The following is a 23,593-nucleotide window of genomic DNA, read 5'->3' as shown; positions in this document are numbered from 1 at the left end:
GATGAAGGTAGCATCTTTCTCTCATTTGTCAACGAGAAATGGCTTGAGAGAGTCCCACATGTCTCCTGAGCTGCAGGGAAGGAAGGTGCTCTGTGAAAACCTCTCCACTGTCTTGTTGCATCAGTATTTATTTTATTCCCTTGTGTTTCATATATCCTATTAATATCTGTCACTGTTTCTCTTTTGCCCATTACATTTACACCTAATAATGTTTTAAAAATAATATTTAAAGCTTTTAAATATGTTATAATAATGAGCAGTTATTAACTTCATTATGTACATTGTTCATTTTCCTAATAATAATCTAGCAATAAACTTCACTTTATAGATGAATTCAGTAAATTATTTGAATGGCTAATATTGCTTCCTTCAAACTCAGCCATAAAATATTTTTGATAGTTGTCCCAAAGGAAATTGTGATAAATGAGTCTGTGAAGCAAAAAAAAAAAAAAAAAAATTGTGAACCAGAATTTAGTCCACAGGACTACACTGTCTCTACTCTTGTTGAAGAATTGTGCATTTAGAATGAGTGTTTTGAAAATACAGTTCATTCTTCAAGCACTTCTGTAGGTTACATCACATAATTGTAAACAAACCAACATGGCAAAATTGAAGCCAAGTGTAGATCATTACATGTTCTAATTATTAATTTGATTAATCACAGCTAGTAGATAGCACAATGAAAGTTCAAAATGAGTTCTGCCCCAATGCTGATGGTTTTCGCTCTGCATACCACATAAATAAAATATAGAGGTGACCCTTCAATGCTCTTCAAAAACCAGAAGATTTTATTTACTATTTTTATAGAAGAGGATAGTTAAAACAATAGTCATTTCTGCTTTGCTTGTGGTTATCAGATTGTAGTGTTCAATTATGATTTCTGTATGAATTTTATTAATTGATATATGTCAAAATTAGGAATCCCGTAGAGAGGAAATACTGTGGAAGTGGATTTCATGGCTCTGATAACTTATTTTCAAATATGCAGGTGAGTATGTTTTAGAAAAAGATATGCTATATCTGGAAAAAATTATATTAATAGTCTGCCCTTAAAGATACACACTATTATTATATGCCTTGAATGAAAACTAAAGAAGCATATGGCTTTATAGGGTTAAGTTGGTTGTTGGTTGTTGTTTTGTTTGTTTTTTTTACATTAAGATAATAGAATTTTTGAAGGCATGTGTGATAAACCAACTTCAGTTCTTATACTTACAGTAAAAGAATGAGAGCTTTCCCCTTGAAATTAGTAACAAAACAAGGGCATCCACTCTTTTTTTTTCTCTCTATAGAATAAGAACAGGTCATTCCTTTATTGAAATGCATAAAATACATCACATTTTCTGTTCTGCTAATGCTGTAAATTCAATACCAATTCTCCAGCCATGTCAATGATGAGCATAAAGTCTATCATGTAACCTCACATCTCTGACAGTGGAAGGTTTAAACAAGAATGGATGCTGTTAGAGTAAGGGCATCCACTCTTAAAACTTCTATATTGTAAATTCTTACCTAACTTGGGAGTGACTGGAGAGCATTATGCTGAGTGAACTAACTCAGTCCCACAAGGATAAACATTGTACAAAACCATTATTGTAGAATGAGTATAAGGATCCAAGAGGAATGGGAGAGGTTGGAAGTAGAGGGATGAGGATGGGCAGGGAGTTGTTAATCACTGGGTTGTACAGTTTGATGGGGGTGAGGTGTGAGGGAAGTTGAAAGAATTTGTTCTTGAAAACAATGTATTCGAATTTTGTAAGCTGGTAGAAAAAGAAAAAAATTAAAAACAACAACAACAAAACCCCCCCTCTAGTCAGTGTTGTTTTAGAAATCCTAGCCAGAATAGTAAGGCAAGAAAAAGAAACAAAATGTAAATAGATTGAAAAATAGTAAGATCCTATATATATGAAGTTTAAGTGAGTCCACAAGAAAACTTCTAGAGCACATAAAAAAAAAAGGTGGCAAAGTTGCAAGGTACAAGGCCGACAAACCAAAACCTGTTGCAGTGAGATATCTGAAGGGAAAATTAGGGAGACAATCCATTTACAATAGTTATTGTTGTTGTTGATTGTCTTCAAGTTGAGCATGACTCATAGTGATCCTATGAACTAAAGGTCTGAAGCCCCTCTACAACTATTGGCATTGATCAAAGTTCATAGAGTTTCCAGAGGATGAGAGAATAAAATGACAACTATGAAGTACTGCAGAGAGAGATGAAAGAAGACTTAAATGCAAAGGTCTTCCATGTGTGTTGTTGGGTTGATTTTGGGTTCACTAAACATATGACTTGTGAGAGGACTCAAAACCAGACCACAGATGTTGACTTGATTAAACTCACAGTCTAGTGGTAAGGAGCTGGCCTACCAAGCCAAAGACACATAGCTTAAGTCTAATAGCTGCTCTGTAAAAGAAACATGAACAGTCTCCTCTTCTGTGGTTTACTGCCTCTGAAGACCCCCTGGAGAATCATTTCAGACTTGATGGCACAGAGAGACAGCGACAGACAGAGGGAGAGAGAGGAGAAAAAGGAGATTGAACAGCACATTCTCTAGTGGCCTAGTGGCAAGAAACTGCTCTACAATCCCAAAGACATGAAGTTTGAGGCCACCAGCTGCTCTGGGAAAAGGATGAGCAGTTTCCTCCCATGCTATTAACTGCCTTTGAAAACCCACCAGAGGTTCAGCTATGGGTCAGTTCCAACTCGATAGTACACAACAACTCTGTGTGTGTGTGTGTGTGTGTAAGTATTTATATGTGTGTGTGTATATATATAATATACACATATACAATATAGATATTATAATTTATGTAACAAAAATTTCCTGATAAACTGTTCTTTTCTGGTTTAATCTAGGCTCTTTTTATTGGCTATGGACCTGCATTTAAGCACGGAATTGAAGCTGATCCTTTTGAAAACATTGAAGTCTATAACTTAATGTGTGGTAAGTGTAAACAGTAGTGGGATAGGATAACCATATACAGGCCCCCTATGGAGATAGTGATGAGGCTGGATCCCCTTCTTCCCACCTGTGTTCTTCCTGACCTGGACATACTGAAAGAAAGTGTCATGTGGTTACCCTCTGTTTCTTATACTGAGCTGCCAACTACTATAGTGCAATATGTATGTGGTGTTTGACAACTCAAATGCCTCCTAGTGTATAACACAGAACCAGAAACTAGGCTTATGTAAGATAATTGAGTCTGAGAGTGGAAGAAGTCACAGAAAGAGGCATGGGGTCAGTGAAAGATGGGGAAAAAACAGGTAAAACAGCTGATTGCCAAAGTAGGGTGAATGGATAGCAGTGTGAAGGTTGTAGAAACAAGAGACCCCTTACATATTCCTAGTTACTTTGTACCTTTTAAATAAATACTGATGGTGGATATTGAGGTTTTAATATTGCTCCCTCCCACTCCGATGCTGATAGACCTACTCCCCACTTCCTGGTTCTTCTCTTTATTGGGCATTTCACATTTATTACAATAGTAAAAGGTCCACTGTCTATATTATTTTGCACATTATCTGTGCTATGATGTATGATTAAATGTAGCAGACACCAAGAAGCATGGTGAGATAACACTGCCGTGATGGTGAAGGGTCTGTGCCCTCCTAGCCGGACCATGATTCTCTTGGTTTGACAGTTATGCAATGATCTAATCTAGCAGTTTTTAACAATATAGTCATTCTCTGTTTTGTGAGCTCATGTGGTCATACTCCATTTCTACCTAATGGCAATTTTCATTTAATGCCCTGGTCTTTGGAACCTAAAACTGTCAGTAACTGAAGAGTCAATGTACTAATGAATTTAGAAAATGGATTATCTTCTCAATATAATTCTTTCTTGGAAGGCCGTATTCGTATGCCTTAAGTGAAGTCAAGGATGCTGAAGCTTCATCTCACATATGGTGGTTATGTTGTTAGGAGGGACTAGTTCTTGAAAATGGGCATAATGCATGGAAAGATAGAAGGTCAGTTAAGGAAGAAAGACCCTCCATGAGATGGGTGGACTGCAGCTGTGGTCTCAAGCATGTCAGAGATGATTAGGACAATGCTGGATATGACAAAGTTCAGATCTGTTGTTCATAGGGTCACTGTGAGTTGCACTGGCTTTAATGGCACCTAACAATGACTTAAATGACTTAAAACGTGCACTTAAATGTCTGGCACATAGTAAGGGCTTTGTTTCATTATTGAGAATATGGATTCTAGACACAGACGAGGGAGCTCTGGCAGCTTAGTGGTAAGAATTTGCACTGCAATCCTAAAGGCCCATAGTTTGAATCCAGCAACTGCTCCACAGGAGAGGGATGGGCATGATGTCTGCTGCTGAAAACCTGCTGGAGGGTCGGCTAGAGTCAGCACACAGTTCAATGTCACGAAACACCAGCAGACGCAGGCACAGCTAGTTTCGAATTCCAGATCCACCATGTTAGTATCTTAATGATTTTGATCAAGGTGTTGTAATTCATGAGAAGACTTTATTATTATATTTATATGTATTTTATTACATTATTTTTATACATTTTCATTTATACTGATACTGGTTTTGTTTACAAAGTTTATATACCTTGTTTTTTCATACCAGATCTTTACCATTTCCTTTACCCACCCCTCCCTCTTCCCATCAAATTGTGAGACCCTATGATTACACACCCCTCGTCCCATCCCCACCAATCCTCACCCCTCTGCTCCTGCCCTCCCCCTCTTAAATCCTCATATTCGTTTTACTAGTTATCTTTCCCCCTACAGTAATGATTTTATACAGTGTTCATTATTATGAGACTGAGTTCACTTAGCATAATGCAATCTACAAGTTTTGTAGGGATTTTCTAAATCATGGCTCCTGCATGCTGTCTAGTATTCCATTGTGTGAATGTATCACAATTTCTTAGTCCATTTCATTTTGGTTGAACATTTGGGCAGTTACCATGTTCTTGGGATGGTGAATAACACTGCTATCAACATAAATGTCCAAATCTCTGTTTGTGCATCAGTTCTCCTTTTCACAGGTTATATTCTAAGCAGTGGAATAACTGGGTCATATGGAATTTCTATGTTCAGCTTTTTTGAGAGAGTGCCAAACTGACTTCCAGAATAGCTGTACCATTTTACTATCCCACCAACAATGTATATGAATTCTTGTCTCTCTCCACATCCTCTCCAGCATTTATTACTTGCTGCCCTGTTGAGAATTAAGTAAGAAACTGAATACTAGCACATATTATACCCATTCAGCTCAGCAAATGACAGCTGTAACTATCATGCAGTGATATGCATTGTTTAATGCCCTTGATACCTTCTATAAAATGTGATGTTATATGATTTGGATTTTGTGTAAATACCATTTGAAAGCCTTATGTGAGCCATCTTCTGGTCAACCTCATCACCTCTAATGCCATTATTAATAGCGCTGCTGTGGAGGCTGGAGGAACTTGCAGGTGTAGCAGTGCAGGGGAGCAGAGCACAAACACAGTATGAAACAATTATTGTAGAATGAGTATGAAAATTGGGGCAGGAGGGCAGGTGAAAGCATAGGGGTGAGGATGAGTAAGGTGGGGAGTTAATCACAGGGTCGCCCAGTTTGATGGGTGGAGGTGGTAAAGGAAATGAGAAAGGCAGGGCATGAAAAAGAATGTATTCAAACTTTGTAAATAAACCAGTATAAAGTAAAAAAAAAAAAAGAAAAGAAAAGAAAGTGAGTGATGAGGTGAGAGGTGTGCTCTTCCATTCGCTGTAACATCAGGAACACGCATGCCTGGAGGTCTCGCACCCGTGGCCCAGTGCTTCACAAGCCTGAGTTTAGGGATCTGTAAAACCATTTAAAAAATAGAGAGGAAAATACTCTCCTCCCCTTGAGTCAGTTCTGACTCTTGCCAGCTTTCTGATGGGTTTCTGAAGCTCTGAATCTTTAAGGAAGTAGACTGCTCCTCTTTCTCCCATAGAGCAACTGGGGTATTTGAACTGCCAACCTTTCAGTTATCAGCACAACATGTAACATACTGTGCCCTGAGAGTTCCTTTTAAAACCTATGTTGTTGTTGTCTGCCATCAAATTAGAACCGACCTTCCAGTGGGTTTTCAGAGGCAGTAAATCACATGGGAGGAGCTGGCCTATTTTTTCTTCCACAGAACAACTGCTGGATTCTAACCATGAGCCTTCTGGATTGCAGTGCAGATTCTTACCCCTAGGCCATCTGAGCTTCCTACCCGTTAGGGTAAAATAATCAAGAATAGGGTGCTACAGATGAGGGAGAGAACAGTTTAAAAGTGATATGTGATAGGGTATTATGGCTCTCATAAGAGTTCAGAATGAAGGTTGCATAGTGGAGTGTACTCGGTGCAGTGGAGGGGGGTGGAACAAGGGATTGTATACCAATGAAAGAATTTTTCTTTTACTTTTCAAAGAGGGGAGTGAACTGTGGAGGGGGGAAGTGTAACAGTGAATGAATGTAAATCCAAAATCTCTGTAAATGTTCATTAAAATTAATAAAATAAAATTTTAAAAAACAAAAATAAATAAAAGGTATAAAAAAATTCAGAACTTTCAATAGAGATATGCAGATTAACATTTCCTTTAAGAAAAACATAATCAATACCCTAAAATTTAGGAAAGTTGCATAGTTTTATTTGCTTAGAAAGGAAGAGGACTTGTATATTTTGCTTTGAAAAAGAAAAATAAGATAAAAAAAAATCTATGTATTTGATTTTTGAAATTTCCAAGTAACTCTTTACTATTCTTGGAATGATTAGATTTGCTGAATTTGCAACCAGCATCAAATAATGGAACACACGGCAGTCTCAATCACCTCCTAAAGAATCCTGTTTACATCCCAAAGCATCCCAAAGAAGTCAGCCCCTTGACCCAGTGCCCACTCTCGAGAGCCAGCAGAGATACCCTGGGCTGCTCTTGCAACCCCTCAGTAAGTACTGTCAAAGAATTTAACCCATCTGGATGGCTCTGTAATACCCTCTACATGCCTTGTGCTGTACAAGTACTTAATGGGTGTGTGTGTGTGTGTGTGTGTGTGTGTGTCTGTGTGTGTGTTTGGAAGGCACATATACTTATAATTCTGGCAATATAAGATCTTTCATTATTTCTTTTTTCTCTTCTTGACTTTTGCATTTTCATCTCTGTTTTTATACCCTGCTGCTGTGAATTCAGCACAAGTTGGACAAAGTCTCAGTCCTTGAGAATTATGGATAAGACAATTCGTGCCATTATCTTTATTGTGAGTCTTGGGCATGTACTAATCCAAACACTGAATTCTTGCTCAAATGCACATCCAGCCTATATTTGTTTAGGAGAAAAATAGCATATTTTGGTAGGAAATAGATTTGTGGACCTTCCTTTTTTATATCTTTCATAATACATCATTATTTCAAGAAGATAAAAAGGCTTCATGAACTACAAACAAAATTGATAGCATTTACAAAGATGGAAATGAAATTTGAATAATAGTTTATTTTATGCTTTGTTTTATACTCAGACTTAAAAAGATGACAAGATAGAAGATAAAGTTTATAAAGTATATAAGCAATTATATTCCATTTTTTAATTGTTAGTGTTTATGATAGTAATTTTATCTTTTTTTGTACTGGTTGTCCTGTCCTTTTATTGTCAACATTGAAAACCTGACTTTCACTAATGTAAGACTTTTAAATTTTACCTGTGATGTCTTAGATGAGTTAAACTGTACAAGTTTACGTTGTAAAATGAAAATGTGTCCCACAAAGCATGTCTATCAATCTCTGAAATTAGTTCTTCTCACTTTTTTAGATTTTACCAGTTGTGGATTTTCAGACACAGTTGAACCTGACTGTAGCAGAAGGTAAGACATGTTTCCTCTCAAGGTTGGGGTGTGGAAATAGGGTTTTTGTCAATGCTATGAGGTGTAGAGATTTGATCTCTAGGCATTATTTGAAAATGGCCAGTAAAATGAACAGAGTCATTGAGGAAGCATAGAGATTTCTTTGTTAGAGAGTCTAGAGGGTCATAGAGCTAAAAAGATATTGACAGTAGAAATAGTATGTGATAGAAATGATGTTGTTCAGATGTCATTGAGTTGATACTAACTCATGGCGACCTGTGGATATCGGATCTGAACTGTGCCATTCTCATAATCTCAGTTACATTTGAGTCCTTTCTTATAGTCATTGTGTTAATCCATCTTGTTGAAGATCTTTCTTTCTTCTTCTCTGACATGAGTCTTTTTTCAAGGCCTTCCCCTTTCTGACAACATGCCATACGTCAACATGTGAAATATATGTGTTGTTATGTTTTATCAAGTTGCAACTGACTCAGAGCTGACCCTCCAGAGAGTTTTCAGGGCAGTATAATTTCCCTGGAGGAGATTGCATGTCTTTTTCCCATGGAGCAGTTATAAGATTTGAGCTGCTGCTTTGGCTTGGCAGTACAGTGCCTTTCCATTAGATCACCAGAGTTCCCTGAGATAAACATATTGTTGTTGTTGTTGTGGTGGTGGTGGTGGTGGTGTACCATTGAGATGGAACCAACCCATAGCTGACCCTCAGGCAGGTTTTCAAAGGTAATTAATTGCACATGAGGAGATTACCCATCTTTCTTCCTCGGAGCAGCGGATGTACTTGAACTGCACACCTTTGGGATTGTAGCACAGTGTCTTAACTGCTAGGCCACCAGACATCCCTCATGAGAAAATAAATAGTGGGAACCAAACTGCTCTTTGTGAACATGATGTTGATTTTTTTTAAAAAAACATTGAGGTTTTTTAGGATTTTAAATTGAGAACCACATGAAAATACTTGTTAAGTTCTTCTCTTACGTGATTCTTTTTGTTATAAGAGATTATAAATGGAATTGATTTTTACCTAGAGGATTTTATATATAACATACAGAGACTGTGTAGACTGTGCTGTACTGAAGTAACTTGGGGTTGCTGTGATGCTGAACACTGTGCCATAGTAGTATCAGATACCATAATGGTTATTCATCATGGACAGTGTAGGAGCTTCCAGATTGATTCAGGCTTGGAAGCAGGAATGGCATCTACTTCCTAAGCCACTTGCCTTATTAGTTATAGAGGGTTCAAATCGGTTTGTTCCTAGGGTCGCTATGCAAGTAAGAGTGGCATCCACTTCCTTAACAATGTTCCTCTGGAAACTCTATGAACTTTGATAAATGTCGATAGCTGTAGAAAGGCTTCAGACCTTTTGTTCATAGCGTCACTATGAGTTGTGCTCAACTCAAAGGCAATCAACATAGATATAGATAGATATAGATATGGATATGAATAGAGATAGATATAGATATATAGATACAGATACATATAGATATAAAGAGATAGATAGGGAGATAGATAGATAGATAGATAGATAGATAGATAGATAGATAGATAGATAGATAGGAGATCTGAATGAGAATTTTAGATACCAAATTGCTTTTCCATGTAAGTGTTAATACTTACAACTTTTGAATAAAACTTAAGACTACACAGATAACTGATGAAAATTTTCAAAAAGTAAAACCTAATTCTGATTTTAATTTCGCTATGTTATTGTTGTTGTTTTTATGTGCCTTTGAGTCGCTTGTGACTCATAGCGACCCTGTGTACAACAGCCCTAAACTCTGCTCTGTCCTGTGCCAATCGCACCGTCTCGGACACACCCATCCAAATTACCCCAGGCACTGAATCAATCCACCTCATAGGGGGCCTTCCTCTCCTTCGCTGTCCCTCCACCCTACCAAACATGATGTCCCTCTCCAAGGACCGGTCCTTCCTTACAACATGTCCAAAGTATGTTAGACGGAGCCACAGAATCCTTGCCTCCAAGGAGCAGCCTGGTTTAACCCTTTCCAGGATGAATCTGTTTGTTTTCCTAGCAGTCCATGGTACCCTCAATACTCTTCTCCAGGACCACAGCTCAAAGGCATCAATTCTCCTTCTATCCTCCTTAGTCATTGTCCCGCTCTCTGATGCATAACAAGTGATCGCAAAGACCATGACCTGTATCAGACACACCTTAGTCTCCAGAGAGACAGTATTGCTCTTCAGTACTTTGGAGAGGCCCCTAACAGCAAACTTTCCCATGGCAATACTTCTTTTAATTTCCTGGCTACTGGTGCCAAGAGTGTTGACTGTGGAGCCAAGCAAACTAAAGCTGTGAACAATCTCAATCTCTTCACCATCCATCCTGATGCTGCCAGTTGGCCCAGTGGTGAGAATCTTTGTCTTCTTGACATTGAGCCTCAATCCATATTGGAGGCTGCAGTCCTTGACCCTCTGCAGCAAATGCTTCAGGTCCTCCTCACTTTCAGCAAGCAGGGTTGTGTCATCTGCATAACACAGATTACTGATAGATCTTTCACCAATCTTGACCCCACATTTCTCCTCATAGAGCCCAGCCTCCTGGATAATCTGTTCTGCATACAAGTTGAAAAGGTATGGAGACAGGAAACATCCATGGTGTACGCCCTTCCTAATTTTGAACCATGCAGTGTTTCCTTGCTCTGTTCTGACGACTGCCTCTTGGTTCAAATATAGGATTCTCATTAGCACGATCAAGTGTTCTGATTTTTCCCATTCTTTTCAGAGTCAGCCACAGTTTGTTATGATCCACACAGTCAAACACCTTTGCATTTAGCTATGTTAAACTAAATTCTTGGCTGTCAGTCTTTGCTTGAAATAAATCTTTGATGAACTCAAAAAAGAAATAATTTATTGGACTTGGTACAAAATAAGGGAGAGTACCTTTGGAATTGTATAGATTTGGATTTGAGTGTGAATTTAGGAAATATGTGCCTATGAAAAAAAATTATTTCATCCCCATGAGCTGTTACTTCCTCATCTATATATAAGCATATAGCTTTAATCATAGGTTGATATGAGAATAAAATTAAATAATATATGTTAAATGCTTTACAAAGCATATTAGACTGCCAAAAGAACAAGCAAGTCTGTCTTGTAGAAGTACAACCAGAGTGTGCTTTAGAGGAAAGGATGGTGAAACTTTGTCTTTCTTACTTTGGGCATATTCTCGTGAAGAACAAATTCTTGGAAAGAGACATCATACTTGGAAAGGTGGAGGGTCAGAGACTCTCAAGATGGATTGACACAGTAATTGGTAAAACAGGCTTGAGCATGACCAAGATCATGAGGACAGGACAGGATAGGGAAAGTTCGGATCTGTTGGCTCATATATTCACTATGAATCCTAGTGAACTCAATGGCACCTAACAGCAACAACACAAAGAATCTGGCCCTCAAAAGAGGGCAGTAAAGAGATTCAGTATTTTATACCAACAATATATCACAGTTGTCATACCATGAATATGCGGCAGGGCCAGGCAACATTTCATTCTGTAATAAAAAGGTAAAGTCACCATAAATTGGAGCCAACTCTAAGGCAACTGTAAAGAAGAGCAAGGGCCACATGGAGACAACCATATCCAACCTTTAACAGTTATATTAAGGAGAACTGTCCCCATCAACAGCATCAGCAACACAAGATCAATTCCCATGAGGTCAAACATGACCCCTATACTCCCACACCTCTTTCTACTCATTTCAACACCAGTTTTACTGTTTTGCTGGACCTAAAATATGATGTGTCAGATCATAGACTACACAGAACCATACTGGGGATGGCAAAAGGCTATAATTCATGCTATTAGTAGAATACAGTCAGGAAAGCCTCCTAAATTTACTCACAGATACCTCAGCTTTGAGCTTCACGGCTTTAGGGTAGTGTTACAGAGTTCTTAGATCTGTGAATTATGGCCCACACAGTTGTCCAACAAACTTGGGCAAAAGGCTCTTAGCTCTGGTTTAATGGTATAACAGTCCTAAGGTCCACTCTGTGTCATGTCAGATCTCTCATCCTCAGCTTTGGCCTCTGCTGCTGCTACTATAAGTTTAGTTGACACAAGAGTCTCTGGCCCCATAGGGCACACGCTGCAGGCTTCCTTCTTCTTTGCTGTTGATAAAACTTTCTAATCTGCCTCTATGTCTGGTCAGTGGCGTGACTAGCCAAGCTCCTTGTGGATAAGCTAGCACATCCTGTTCACATATTTCTGCCCATTCACGTGGCAAAGTCAAATCCAGTGGCTAGTAAAGTCATTTTGAATAATCAACCTTTAAAAGCACAGCAACTAACAGCTAGAGCTTCTTCACTTGAATTCTCATAGTTGCAGTTCTGAACTTTTGTTTGCTAAGTACACGTATCATGCTGAAAATTTACATTTTGGATGCTGTCCTAAAGAACAAATAGTTGAAATAATATGAAAGCATTCTTGTTGGTGTAATTTAAATTCTCATAACTGTCATGTATAGCAATTTCATGTAATATCCTCTTGTGAGATCTTGATTTTACATTGCTTTTTCAGGATCTTCTGGTAAAAAATTGTAGTAAATCTCTTTTGGTTTGTTATTTATTTGTAGTGTTAGTTCTTGTCATATGGTTTTCTTTATAGTTAAGAATCGTTTTAAAAATTGTTTTTAGTAGGTTAAATGAATATTATCATTGTATATCATTATGTAAATCATATTAAATGCCTATAAATGGTGCTTTCCTTTTCTCCCTACAAAGAGAAGATTATTAAGCGTGGTGCTTTACCCTATGGAAGACCCAGGAATCTCCAGAAGAACAGCACTGTCTGTCTTCTTTATCAGCACCAGTTTGTGAGTGGGTACAGCCATGACTTCCTCATGCCCCTTTGGACGTCCTACACTGTTGGCAGAAATGCAAGTATTTGTCAACTCTTATGTATAGCTATTTAAGATTATAATCATTAAGTAAAACATTCAAAACATAGTTTCTCACGTTTCATCTTAACTCTGTCATCAGTTCCTAAACTGTAGAATTCCAAGACTGGGAATCAGAACAGTAAGATTCCAGAGATAACTTTACCTCCAAGTAAATATTTTAACTTTGAGTACTATATTTTAAATCTCATCTTTTGTGAAATGAAAGGTGTGAAAATAAGAATCCTCTCCTTTTCCTGTTTTAATATTTTACTATTTTGACTCATAATTTTATGAAGTCAGTTATAGTCACTCACCTCTAAATATACAGCTGCTCAGACACAAGATTTATCTGGTTATGGAATCTCCCTTATCTAGTAAATATATTGAGATATTGTGTGTGAGAGTGTGTAAAACCAAGCTGATACTTTTATTTGTTGTTGTTGTTAAGTGCTGTCAAGTCATAGACGACTCATAGCGACCCTATGAACAAAGACCTGAACACTTGTATAACTGGTCGTTCATGTTCAGAGTTTCTGGACGCAAGCCATTTCGGAAGTGGATGCCACTCCTGCTTCCAAGCTTGTTTTATTCAGGAAGCTCCACCAAACACTGTCCACCATGAGTAACCATTATCCCATTTGGCACATTAGTGGCATAGTGTTTAGCACCACAGCAACCACAAGTTACCTCTGTCCAGCAGAATCCGCATTCTACCTTAATACTCACCAATCCCAGCCAACAAGCTTCTTTTATTTACTGTCCCCAAATTGGAAGACCACAAATTAATACTAAGTGGCCACCAAGTTTCAGATTTCTAAAGAGAAGGACAAACTTTTTACAGTAATCTTTCCCCCAGTGCCAACTGGGAGTCTACACAACTGTTCCTACATTGACCAACCAATGTTCCTGTTGTTACTGAGGTTGCCAGGTATAATGCAGACATTACATGGGAGATAGTTTGGTTAAAAATTATTCATTGTTTATGTCAAATTCAGATATAACTGGATGATAATTATTGTTATTACACTTGGCAAGCCCAGACTCTATGTCTTAGTTTCTTACGAGAACGTCCCAGTGATCAGTAAAAAGGGAAAGGTTTTCTGTCTCTTCACCAAGCCTAGTGAATGGGGGAGGCTCTCAGAACTTCTCTTTGAAACAGAGGGAAGCATAGTGGGGGCAGATGCTGCTAATCTGGAACCTGCAGGTTAACTAGTGCTGTCAACTGCACTGGAGCTTGATCAGGGGTTTTGGAGAGAGCTTGATGGTATTAACTGGAGTTTGTTGTTATATGTAAACAGAAACACTAAGATCTACCTCATGTTGAGATGTTCTGCCTCATATTGAGATGTTTCTGAAGGTAGAATACTTGCTGGACCCACCAGTACAAACTTGTCATTGAGTTGATTCTAACTCATTGCAATCCTTCCATCAGAGTATGGGATTTTAAATCTTTATGGGAGGAGACTGTCCACTTTTCTACTGTGTAGCAACTGGGGAATTCGAACTGCCTCTAGGTAGAGCAGGAAGTGGATGAGAAGCGTCCTGCTGTAAGGCCGCAGAAATAAGTGCAGAAGAAGGACCTCTGTGCAGAGTTCCTATTGTGAAGCTTACCATTAGAAAAAGGGACATACTCCTTGTGCTACAAGAAATTTGGAGTAGATTGAAGCAGAGTTCTGTGAGTCTGAGTCTTCTGAGCACAGATTTATTTTCTTAATAGTCCCAAGTGTAAAGCATTTACTTCTCCTGAACCAGAATGTTTCTAGACCTGTGTGTACATAATCCATTTATAAATAAGCTGTTGTTGTGCACTGTTGAGTCAGAACCAGCTCATGGCTGACCCTCAAGTGGCTTTTCAGGAGGCAGTAAACTGCATAGGAGATTGTCTGTCTGTCTTCTGTGGAGCATCTGGTAGATTCAAACTGTGTGCCTTATAAGTGAGTAGGGTCCTACTAATGCACTGATGTCATAGGGAGCTGAGTAGCTGCCTTTATTCCCAAACTAAAAAAAGCATAAAGAAACTGGTGAGTAGAGAAATTTCTTCCACGTATCCCAGTTAACCAAATCTCAAGGTCTTCCCTTAAGAAATAAGCCATTAAAGTTCAATGCCACATAAACTCAATGTGAGGAAAATCCCAGAACAAACAGGTGTAGGCTGGGAATCCTAACCATCCTCCTAACTCGAAGAGTTAGGCCTTCAAGAGAATAGGGTTCAGAGATCCCTTAATATGATGAGCATTAGAATTAAAAACTCAAACTCAGTACCATCAAGTAGGTTCTAACTCATAGTGACCCTCCATTGAGTTTCTGAGGTTTAAAATCTTAAGGAGAAGAGATTGCCCATCTTTCTCCCTCTGCGTAGCTGGTGGATTCAAAATGCTGGAGACATAACCCTTTGTTTAGCAGTGCAACACCTTAGGGAATACAGTACAGCATCAGAGCTCTCTTGAAAGAGTGAAGCAAAGAGGATTAAATTCAGATTTTACATGAATTGAAGGTTTAACTAGAAGGTTTGACTAGACTTTCAGAAACTGGAAGTAACTAACTGGCAAGCTCTAGTATGAGATGGGAGATTTGAAAAAGTGGACCTGAAGGTTAACAATTGGATTTTAATAACTAAAATTCCTACCAATAACTAATAAATAGAACAGACCTGTGTGTTCATATATCAATGTGTTATCTCTGCTAAGAATATATGTGGTGTGCATGTAAACTTTTTCACTTGGCTTTGTAATACAGTGCAGCTTTCCCAATATTAGTTATTGTTATTTAATATCTTAATTATGAAGTTCCTTGATTTTATTTGTATTTTAACTTTTCATATACAATCAAAGTTGTGAAAATTCAGTCATCGTTATGTTGTTGTTGTTTTATACTGTCAAGTAGGAACTAATCCATAGGTAACCCTCCAGTGGGTTTTCAGAGACAGTAAATCACACACAGGAGCAGATTATCCCAGCCTTCTCCCATGGAGCAGCTGGTGGATTCGAAGTACATGCCTTTGGGATTGCAGTGCAGTTTCTTACCACTAGGCCACCAGAGCTCCCTGGTAATATTATTATACTCCTGGTATTTTTACATTGCTTTTTAGTGGTTCTTTCCCTCTTACTTTTGATTTTGTGACTGACTATGCAGAAGAACACATATCTTTTTGGAAATCATATGCTTTACTGCATAAACTTTATAAATTATATAAAATTTGTACAAAAATATATGATCAACAAGATTAATATAGCAAAATAGGGAATATATTTACAGATATATAACAAAAGATTGATTTCCTTAATATTGTGAAGCATTTTACATTTAAATAAGAAAAATATATATAGGTGAATAGAGCATAGCAAGAATAAACCATGTGAACATCCTAATTTTATAATATGATCATCTTTTATTGTTGCTGTGGTTAAATGCCGTCGAGTCGCAGGCGACTCATAGCGACCCTGTGAATGAAAGACCTGGACACCTGTGTAACTTTTGTCCTTTCTCCAAGCTCATAGGGTTTCCAGAGGCAAGCTATTTTGGAAGTGGATGCTACTCCTTCTTCCAAGCTTGTTTTAATCAGGGAGCACCACCCAACTCTGTCTGCTATGGGTAACCATTCTCCCATTTGACTCATCAATGTCACAGTGTTCAATTTCACAGCAACCACGGGTTACCTCTGTACAGCAAGTGGACATATCAGGGTGACACGACCTAAAAGAATGTTTCACCAAAAACAATTCAGGGGAGGCCTGAGGGCCATGGAATAGACTCACCCACCTTTGGCTTGGGAGCATGGCTTTCTGTCTACTAGGCCAATTGCTCTCTTTCTATGCATCTTTTATTACTCATAAAATAACCATTTCATCTGTATTGGATACCTAATTGGTTTCTTTATTTCATTTTGTTCTACAGGACAGTTTCTCCACAGAAAACTTTTCCAACTGTTTTTACCAGGATCTTCGAATTTCTCCTAGTCCTGTCCATAAATGCTCATTTTATAAAAATAATGTGAAACTGAGTTATGGCTTCCTGTCCCCACCACGTAAGTCATCTTCATCCTCCCCTGCCCCTTCTCTGCCCACTCCCTTCGCCTCTTCTCTTCTGCCGTCTTTACAAGCCCAGCATACACTATCAGTCATTGTACTAGCCCTGCTGTTTTTAATTGGTCATAATTGTGAAATAGAATTATTTGAAAACCATGTAAAGCATCGAAAATGCAAAGTTCATAAAACTTTTACCCCCTAAAAGTTAGTTCATTTAGTGCATATAGAGTCTGTCAAGCACTGTACTTTTCTTGTCCTCATTCCGTTTAGATGGAATTGGAGAAACAGTGAAACTGGAAGTGCACATCAGGTTCATGGGAAGGGGCTATAGCTCTGCTGTTACAAAGAAAATGTAAATTGCCAAAGAATTAAGTAAAGGTAAAGGTTAAGCATGCATGCTTCCTCACTGATACATGGCTTCAAGGGACTTGTTTTTAGGAAACTAAGTATTTGATTATTTTCTTTATATATAATTATCAAGATTGTATATCAATGAGAAGACATTTTGAGGCCAGACGTAAAAAGACAAATCTCAAACGTCGAGGTATTCAAATACCCTTAGAATCCAGGCCAGTCCCTGGAGTTAAGTGTCTGAGGTCAGAATTTGGCTGTTGCATTATAAAAATAGACCAAGTCCACGCTTAAAATTCATACAAAGAATCCTTGTACCGCAGTTTGAGCCAGACATCCTGTGGTGTTTTTTTCTGGGTAGTAGGTGTGGTTCTAAAGCCAAATATTCTCTTTTTCACTCTTTACTATGAAAGAGTTTAAGGGAAGAAGACTGCCAACACAATGCATTTTTTACAAAGTACACTATGTAAAGTAATATACTTCATTTGGGGCTCTTATTCCCTAAGTTTCTGTTTCTTTGAGGAATCCATCCTGAAGAAGGAAAGATCTAAATATTTGAATTTTTTTTTCTTTAAAGGAACTTGACACACACATTGGATTTCCTACTGATCCCAAACCTAGGATATTTTGTACATTTAAGATGATGATCAGTAATTTTTTAAAAATTACTTCCCTTAAGAAACTGTAATTTTTTTATATTGCTTGTTAAAATTGAACAAGTTGTCTTTTTTCCTTTGTAGAGCTAAATAAAGATTCAAGTCAAATACATTCTGAAGCATTGCTTACCACTAATATAGTGCCAATGTACCCGAGCTTTCAAGGTACACATTTTCAACCTTGTATTTGATCATTTCAATGACTTTCTGTATAGTAAAGTATTTTCTTTGTAATGGGAAAAATTTAGTCAGCTAAGTTATTAGATATCAAGTATATCTTAAATGTATAATTTTTAAAATAATAGTATACTAGCCTAGTCAAAATTACAATATACTCTACTATTCTGCTTTGTATTAAAATGTTTATAAACATTTTTTCACTGAAAAAATATGTAATATTCTTCTTAAAATTTATCTAGCTAATACATTTTACCAATATTTATAGTAATTCTCAATCAGTTTCTCTGTTTAACTATTTGGAAGTTTATAATTATTTTTTATTTGTAATGAATAGGTTTTTATCTCCTCATTAACTGTTACAGCCTTTGATTCTTACAGGAATAAATATTCTTTCAGTATTTAAATTGACTTATGGAAATTGAAAATACAGCACCTAACAAGTAGACTTTCACTCTAATTCATAATGAAAATACTTGTGTATATTTCAAAGGAAGAATATTATAGTAAATTTGAATAAAACATTAAATTTGCATTGGTGATGGCTTAAAGATGGTTGCTTACTCCAAATTCAGAAAAATTGTGATTCCAAGTTCAGTGATGCCTGAAAATGAGGCTAAGTCCCCCAAATGCCAAAGATACGTAAAGAATGTTGGCCTTGCATTAAGACCAGAAGCCCAACTTTACTTTATCTCAATTTATTACATATGTTCTATTTGGATAATAATGTTAATTTATTTTATGTAGCAGTGTGATACATTTTAACATATGTCTTTTTCAAGTCATCCTCTCTTCTTTCCTGTTGCAGTTATATGGCAGTATATCCATGGCAGTCTACTGCGAAGATATGCTGATGAGAGAAATGGTGTCAATGTTGTTAGTGGTCCTGTGTTTGACTTTGATTATGATGGACTTTATGATTCCTCAGAGACTCTGAAACAGTAAGAACATATTTCATTGACTCATAAAAATTATGTCAAATGGAATCACTGTCATCAACTGGATCATCAGAACGTCTTTTTGTTTGCTTGTTTATATATGGGACATTTTAGACTACATTTGAAACCTTCAGAATATCTGAACCCTTCTGATATTTCTCTCAGTAATCAGGGAGATATTTCTCTAGGGTGTCTTTTCCAGTGTAGAAAGAGCAAGGGCCATGTAGAGACAGACATATCTGACCTCTACCAACTCCACTCGGGGGAGCTGTCCCCATCATCATTATCATCCACAACACAAAGCCAATTCCCATAAAGACAGATAGGTCCCCCACACTTCTGCACCTCTTCCTACTAATAGAAAAACAAATATTTACACATTTTTAAAAATTGAGATACAAAAGAAAAGCCAGTTAAAGTAAAATTTACAGCAATGTGTCTTACCTGAAGAAACTAGATTAACAGTCCTCACTAGATCCATTCTCTCCACTTTCCTTACCACAAGTGCAGAGTTTAAAAGGGTCTCAGTAACACTTTGAAACTTTCATTGTAGGTGTTCAAAATGATATTTTATTTTCTTTAAATCTTTAAAGCCCAGAGTATTTAGTTAAATTATAAAGAAAATTTCATTTGTGTAGAAAATAGAAATTATTTGGATTTAATTTTTCTGTCTTCTAATTATCAGTCTAATAAAATGTTGCAATACTTTTATTTCACTTTTTCTACTAATTGACAATATATATAAATGATTTAGTAGATTTTCTTTTTAGCTATTAAAAATAATAATTTTTATTAAAGAATAATTTTCTTTTTAACTATTAAAAAATAGCTATTTATAGCTATTTTCTTTTTAGTATTAAAACAATGCTTTCCTGTAATAGTCATGAAAAGGAAGATAGGCATGTGTTTCTTAAAGTGAATACTGGCATGTTTTACAGAAACCGCAAACTCATCCGTAATCAAGAAGTTCTGATTCCAACTCACTTCTTCATTGTGCTGACAAGTTGTAAAAACACATCACAGACTCCCGTGCAGTGTGAAAGTTTAGATACATTAGCTTTTCTTCTGCCTCACAGGCCTGATAACAGTGAAAGCTGTGTGGTAAGTAGCTTTTCTTAATTTACCTGAATTTTTTTAAAATATGTGTGTGTGTGTGTGTGTGTGTGTGTGTGTGTGTGTGTGTGTGAAATCTGATACTAGAGGGAAAAAAGTCATGACTCTTGAATATTTATGCAGCTTGAAATTACAGAATGGCTTTAAATTTGAGCCATTACGGTATCTTTGAGGATGACCACTCTTAAACATGTGTTAAAGATACTAAATATTAGAACAGAGAGTAAAAAACTGAGTGACCTCCATGGCTTAACCACGTTCTTCTAACTTACTTGAAGTATGAACTTATTTTTTAATTCAGAACTTTGATTTATTATTCCAGAATTATCAGCATTGTCATAAAATAGTTTTAAAGTTGTGGTTCCTATTGCCAGTCTAGTGTTGGTTTGAATACATTACATATTATCTTATCCTCAATTAACCTTTATCCCTATTGCCCATCCACTGTTGGATACATGACATATTGGTCATTACATTTTATCTTATATTTATCTCATTTATCTTAGAACATAAAGATTGCATGCAATTTAAACTATTTTGTTTTCTTTATGGTAAGCCAGAATATTTTCTTTTTCAGAGTACTTCCACATTTTCTCTGTGTGTGTGTGTGTGTAAATTTTTTTTTTCCCTCTCATTGAGTCAGTCTGGATCAGAATCCGCAAACATGGTCAGGCTTTCATATCAGTGCCAGTAGACACCTAGACCCTATGGTCAAAATGATCTTAAGGCCTGTTTTGAGCTCAGCCTCATTCATTCACCTCTTTAATTGTTCATTTATCCCTCTTTTGATCCAGCCATTTAGTCATGTAACAAATATTTCTTGTCAACTACTGTGGAATTGGGGACACAGCAGCTAACAAAATAGATAAAACAGACATTAGTATTTGCTGTGGGCTACTTGCTATCCCTAATAGTTTTTCCATGTACTTGTTATTAAAAGAGTTGCTACATTTCTCCCTAATTGTTTATGAGAAACTTTCTGCACTATTTGAAAATTCCTCATAGAACACATTTCTCATCAAGCTGTTTTTTATTTTCACAATTAAATTAGAACAGCAGGGTCTCAGCTATTTGTATGTGTGTTGTGAATCTTAACTGCTAAATGATCAATATTGTGGATGTTATACTTTATTGCTTTTTCATTGAGAGATTGAATGTACCAGAGTTCGAAAGAAGTTCAACTAAAAATAACACAAGACCTACTTAAAGTGACTTGAAAAAGTAAAGAGTTAGAAATTCCAGAGGTACATGTCTAAATATGATACATTGGCTCAACACCACCATCAAGAATTCAGCCATTTTTTATCTTTCTGTTGCACCATTCTCAGCATGTGGCTTTGATCCAAAGTCCTCATGGGCTAAAATTTAGTTCGGTTTCTTTAGATATATGTACATTTTCCCCTTTGGGAGAAAAAGGAAGGTAGAACATGTTTTTTAAAAGAAAGACAGCAATGAGTTTGCTTACATCTCATTGACCATAATGATTTCAAGTGTTACGAATAACGTATTTTCATTTTTTTCTCTACCATTACAAAATTATATTATACCAATATCTTAAATTTGAACTTTTTATCAAATAATATAATGGCAGTGTACCTAGAAGACACTAAGTACTGAACTTGAACAGGAGAGAGGATTATTTGTAGGTATATCGCATGTAATGGGCATATCTCGGTTCTAGACCATTGCAGCAAAGGGAATATTGTGAGAAAACAAGTCATACGAGTTTTCTTCATTTCTCAGGGCATACAGAAATTCACTTACTCTATATTATAGGCTATTAATTGTCTAACAGTGTTATGAGAAAGTTTGAAATTTTGTGGAGACTGCTGAAATGTGACAGGGAGACAGATAATGAGCATATGCTGTGGAAGAATGGTGCCAGTTGACTTGTTTTAACACATGACTGCCACAAACCTCCGCTTTGTAAAAAATTCAGGATCTGCTAACTGCAGTAAAATGCGGTATACCTCTACCTGTTACCTGAATGTCAACAGTCAGTATCCACTTGTTTCCTCTCTGCAGTAGTGTCTTAGGTCTAAGTGGGTATTGTCCGGGAGAATGGATGCTTTGGAACTCATGACAAGTGGCTAGTGTCCAAACATCCCTCAAGTCCAGGCTCTTCTCCATAGAGTTGTTATGGTGGCCTGCCATCGAGTCAGAACTGACCTGTAGCTGATCCTCCAGCAGGTTTTCAGAGGCAGTAAATTACATGGAAGTGATTACCTGTCTTTCTCCTGTGAAGGAGCTGGTGGGTTCGAACTGCTTGCCTTTGTATTGGCAGTGCAGTTCCAGAACAATAAACACCAAAGTTGTCTCCTTAGAATAAAACCAAACATTCTTCTGGAGAGGGAGACTAAGTAGGGAAGCAGTAGTGGATCGTGAGTAATTAGAGGCTAATGGGGAAAAATGAAGTTTAGCGGTCTGTTTTCCAACTATATGAAAAGTCTATATTAAGTTCAACTGACTATGTTCAAAGGGCCATGAATCGTTATTGAAGGATTTTGTAAAAGTACTGCCTGGTAAATAGTTTTTTCATCTGATCTTCTTCAGTGATATTTTTCAGAAAAATATACACTACCACAGAGATGTATGATTTCTATCCTTTTTTTGAATTTGCCAAAGCATCTGCCTATAATTCCTTCTTGATCTCAAATCGCTTGAGCTTTTACTACTTTACCGGAGATAAAATTGCGTTTGATTTCTTTCCCAAGCCCATTTTTCATAAGACTGAGTAGGTAACTCATGATATTAAGAACTAGTGTTTACATAAAGCTTTTACACTCATTATTCCATTTACTTAACAAAGCAGCGCTACAAAGAGAGTCTATCTAAAGGATCTAGATTCAGATTTAAATAACTAGTCCCAGTTTACTTGGTAAGGTAATGGTAGAATTAAGACTTGAATCTGAATTTGTTCATTTTAATTCCTGCATTCTTTGTATTGTGATATGTAACTTCAGTATTAACCCTACACTGTTTAAGTTTCAGACATACTCTCCTTCACTACTATATGCAATTAAACAGACATACACGTTGTGTATTACAGTCTTCTTCAAAGCGGCGACTGCTCCTAGCAAATCTGTTCTCTTCTCTTTGGGAGCTAACACATCCCAGCTGGTTATTTATACAGTGTGGAGATGATTTAAGTGGGGAATGTGAACTGATGGTTCATCAGTGACTTTTCTTTCTTTCCTGTACCCACAGAATGGGAGGCCAGAATCATTATGGGTTGAAGAGTTGCTGCAGTTACATGGAGCCCGGATCGCAGATATTGAGCACATCACTGGACTGAGCTTCTATCAAGAAAGAAAAGAGCCAGTTTCAGACATTTTAAGATTGAAAACACATTTGCCAACTCTCAGCCAAGAAGAATGAACTGTATATATTTTTTTTATTCTAAAAACACACCATAGATCTTTTTTTAAAAAAAGAACCTTATATTTTATACAACCGTCTATTCATATCATTGCATTGTTTAGAAACTGTCAACCAGAGTTAGAACTGGGACTCCTCTGTGATATGAACATCTCAGGGAAACTTGTGGACTCAGCTCAGCAGTAGGAGAATGTTCCTGTTGAGTCTTGCACATATTTGAATGCGTACAATTTGTA

The 23,593-nt window shown here is 37.0% G+C and overlaps 1 protein-coding gene across 1 annotated transcript in view; it reads left to right on the top strand.

Annotated features, from left to right (window-relative positions):
• Nucleotides 1–23,357, top strand: part of ENPP1 (ectonucleotide pyrophosphatase/phosphodiesterase 1) — a 116,771-nt gene extending 93,414 nt beyond the window's left edge. The window contains exons 16-25 of the mRNA XM_006884988.1: nt 919–988; nt 2,855–2,942; nt 6,748–6,917; nt 7,775–7,826; nt 12,562–12,716; nt 16,614–16,743; nt 17,836–17,916; nt 18,737–18,869; nt 19,805–19,967; nt 23,187–23,357. Of these exons, the coding sequence (XP_006885050.1) occupies nt 919–988; nt 2,855–2,942; nt 6,748–6,917; nt 7,775–7,826; nt 12,562–12,716; nt 16,614–16,743; nt 17,836–17,916; nt 18,737–18,869; nt 19,805–19,967; nt 23,187–23,357 (1,213 nt within the window). The remainder of the gene's footprint in view (nt 1–918; nt 989–2,854; nt 2,943–6,747; nt 6,918–7,774; nt 7,827–12,561; nt 12,717–16,613; nt 16,744–17,835; nt 17,917–18,736; nt 18,870–19,804; nt 19,968–23,186) is intronic.
• The last annotated feature ends 236 nt before the right edge of the window (nt 23,358–23,593 follow it).

The sequence above is a fragment of the Elephantulus edwardii genome, unplaced genomic scaffold, assembly GCF_000299155.1.
Source record: "Elephantulus edwardii isolate Elephantulus edwardi_28Jun2011 unplaced genomic scaffold, EleEdw1.0 scaffold00039, whole genome shotgun sequence".
NCBI lineage: Eukaryota > Metazoa > Chordata > Mammalia > Macroscelidea > Macroscelididae > Elephantulus > Elephantulus edwardii.
Note: the sequence above shows the minus strand (reverse complement) of the source record. Positions and strands in the feature narration are given on the sequence as shown.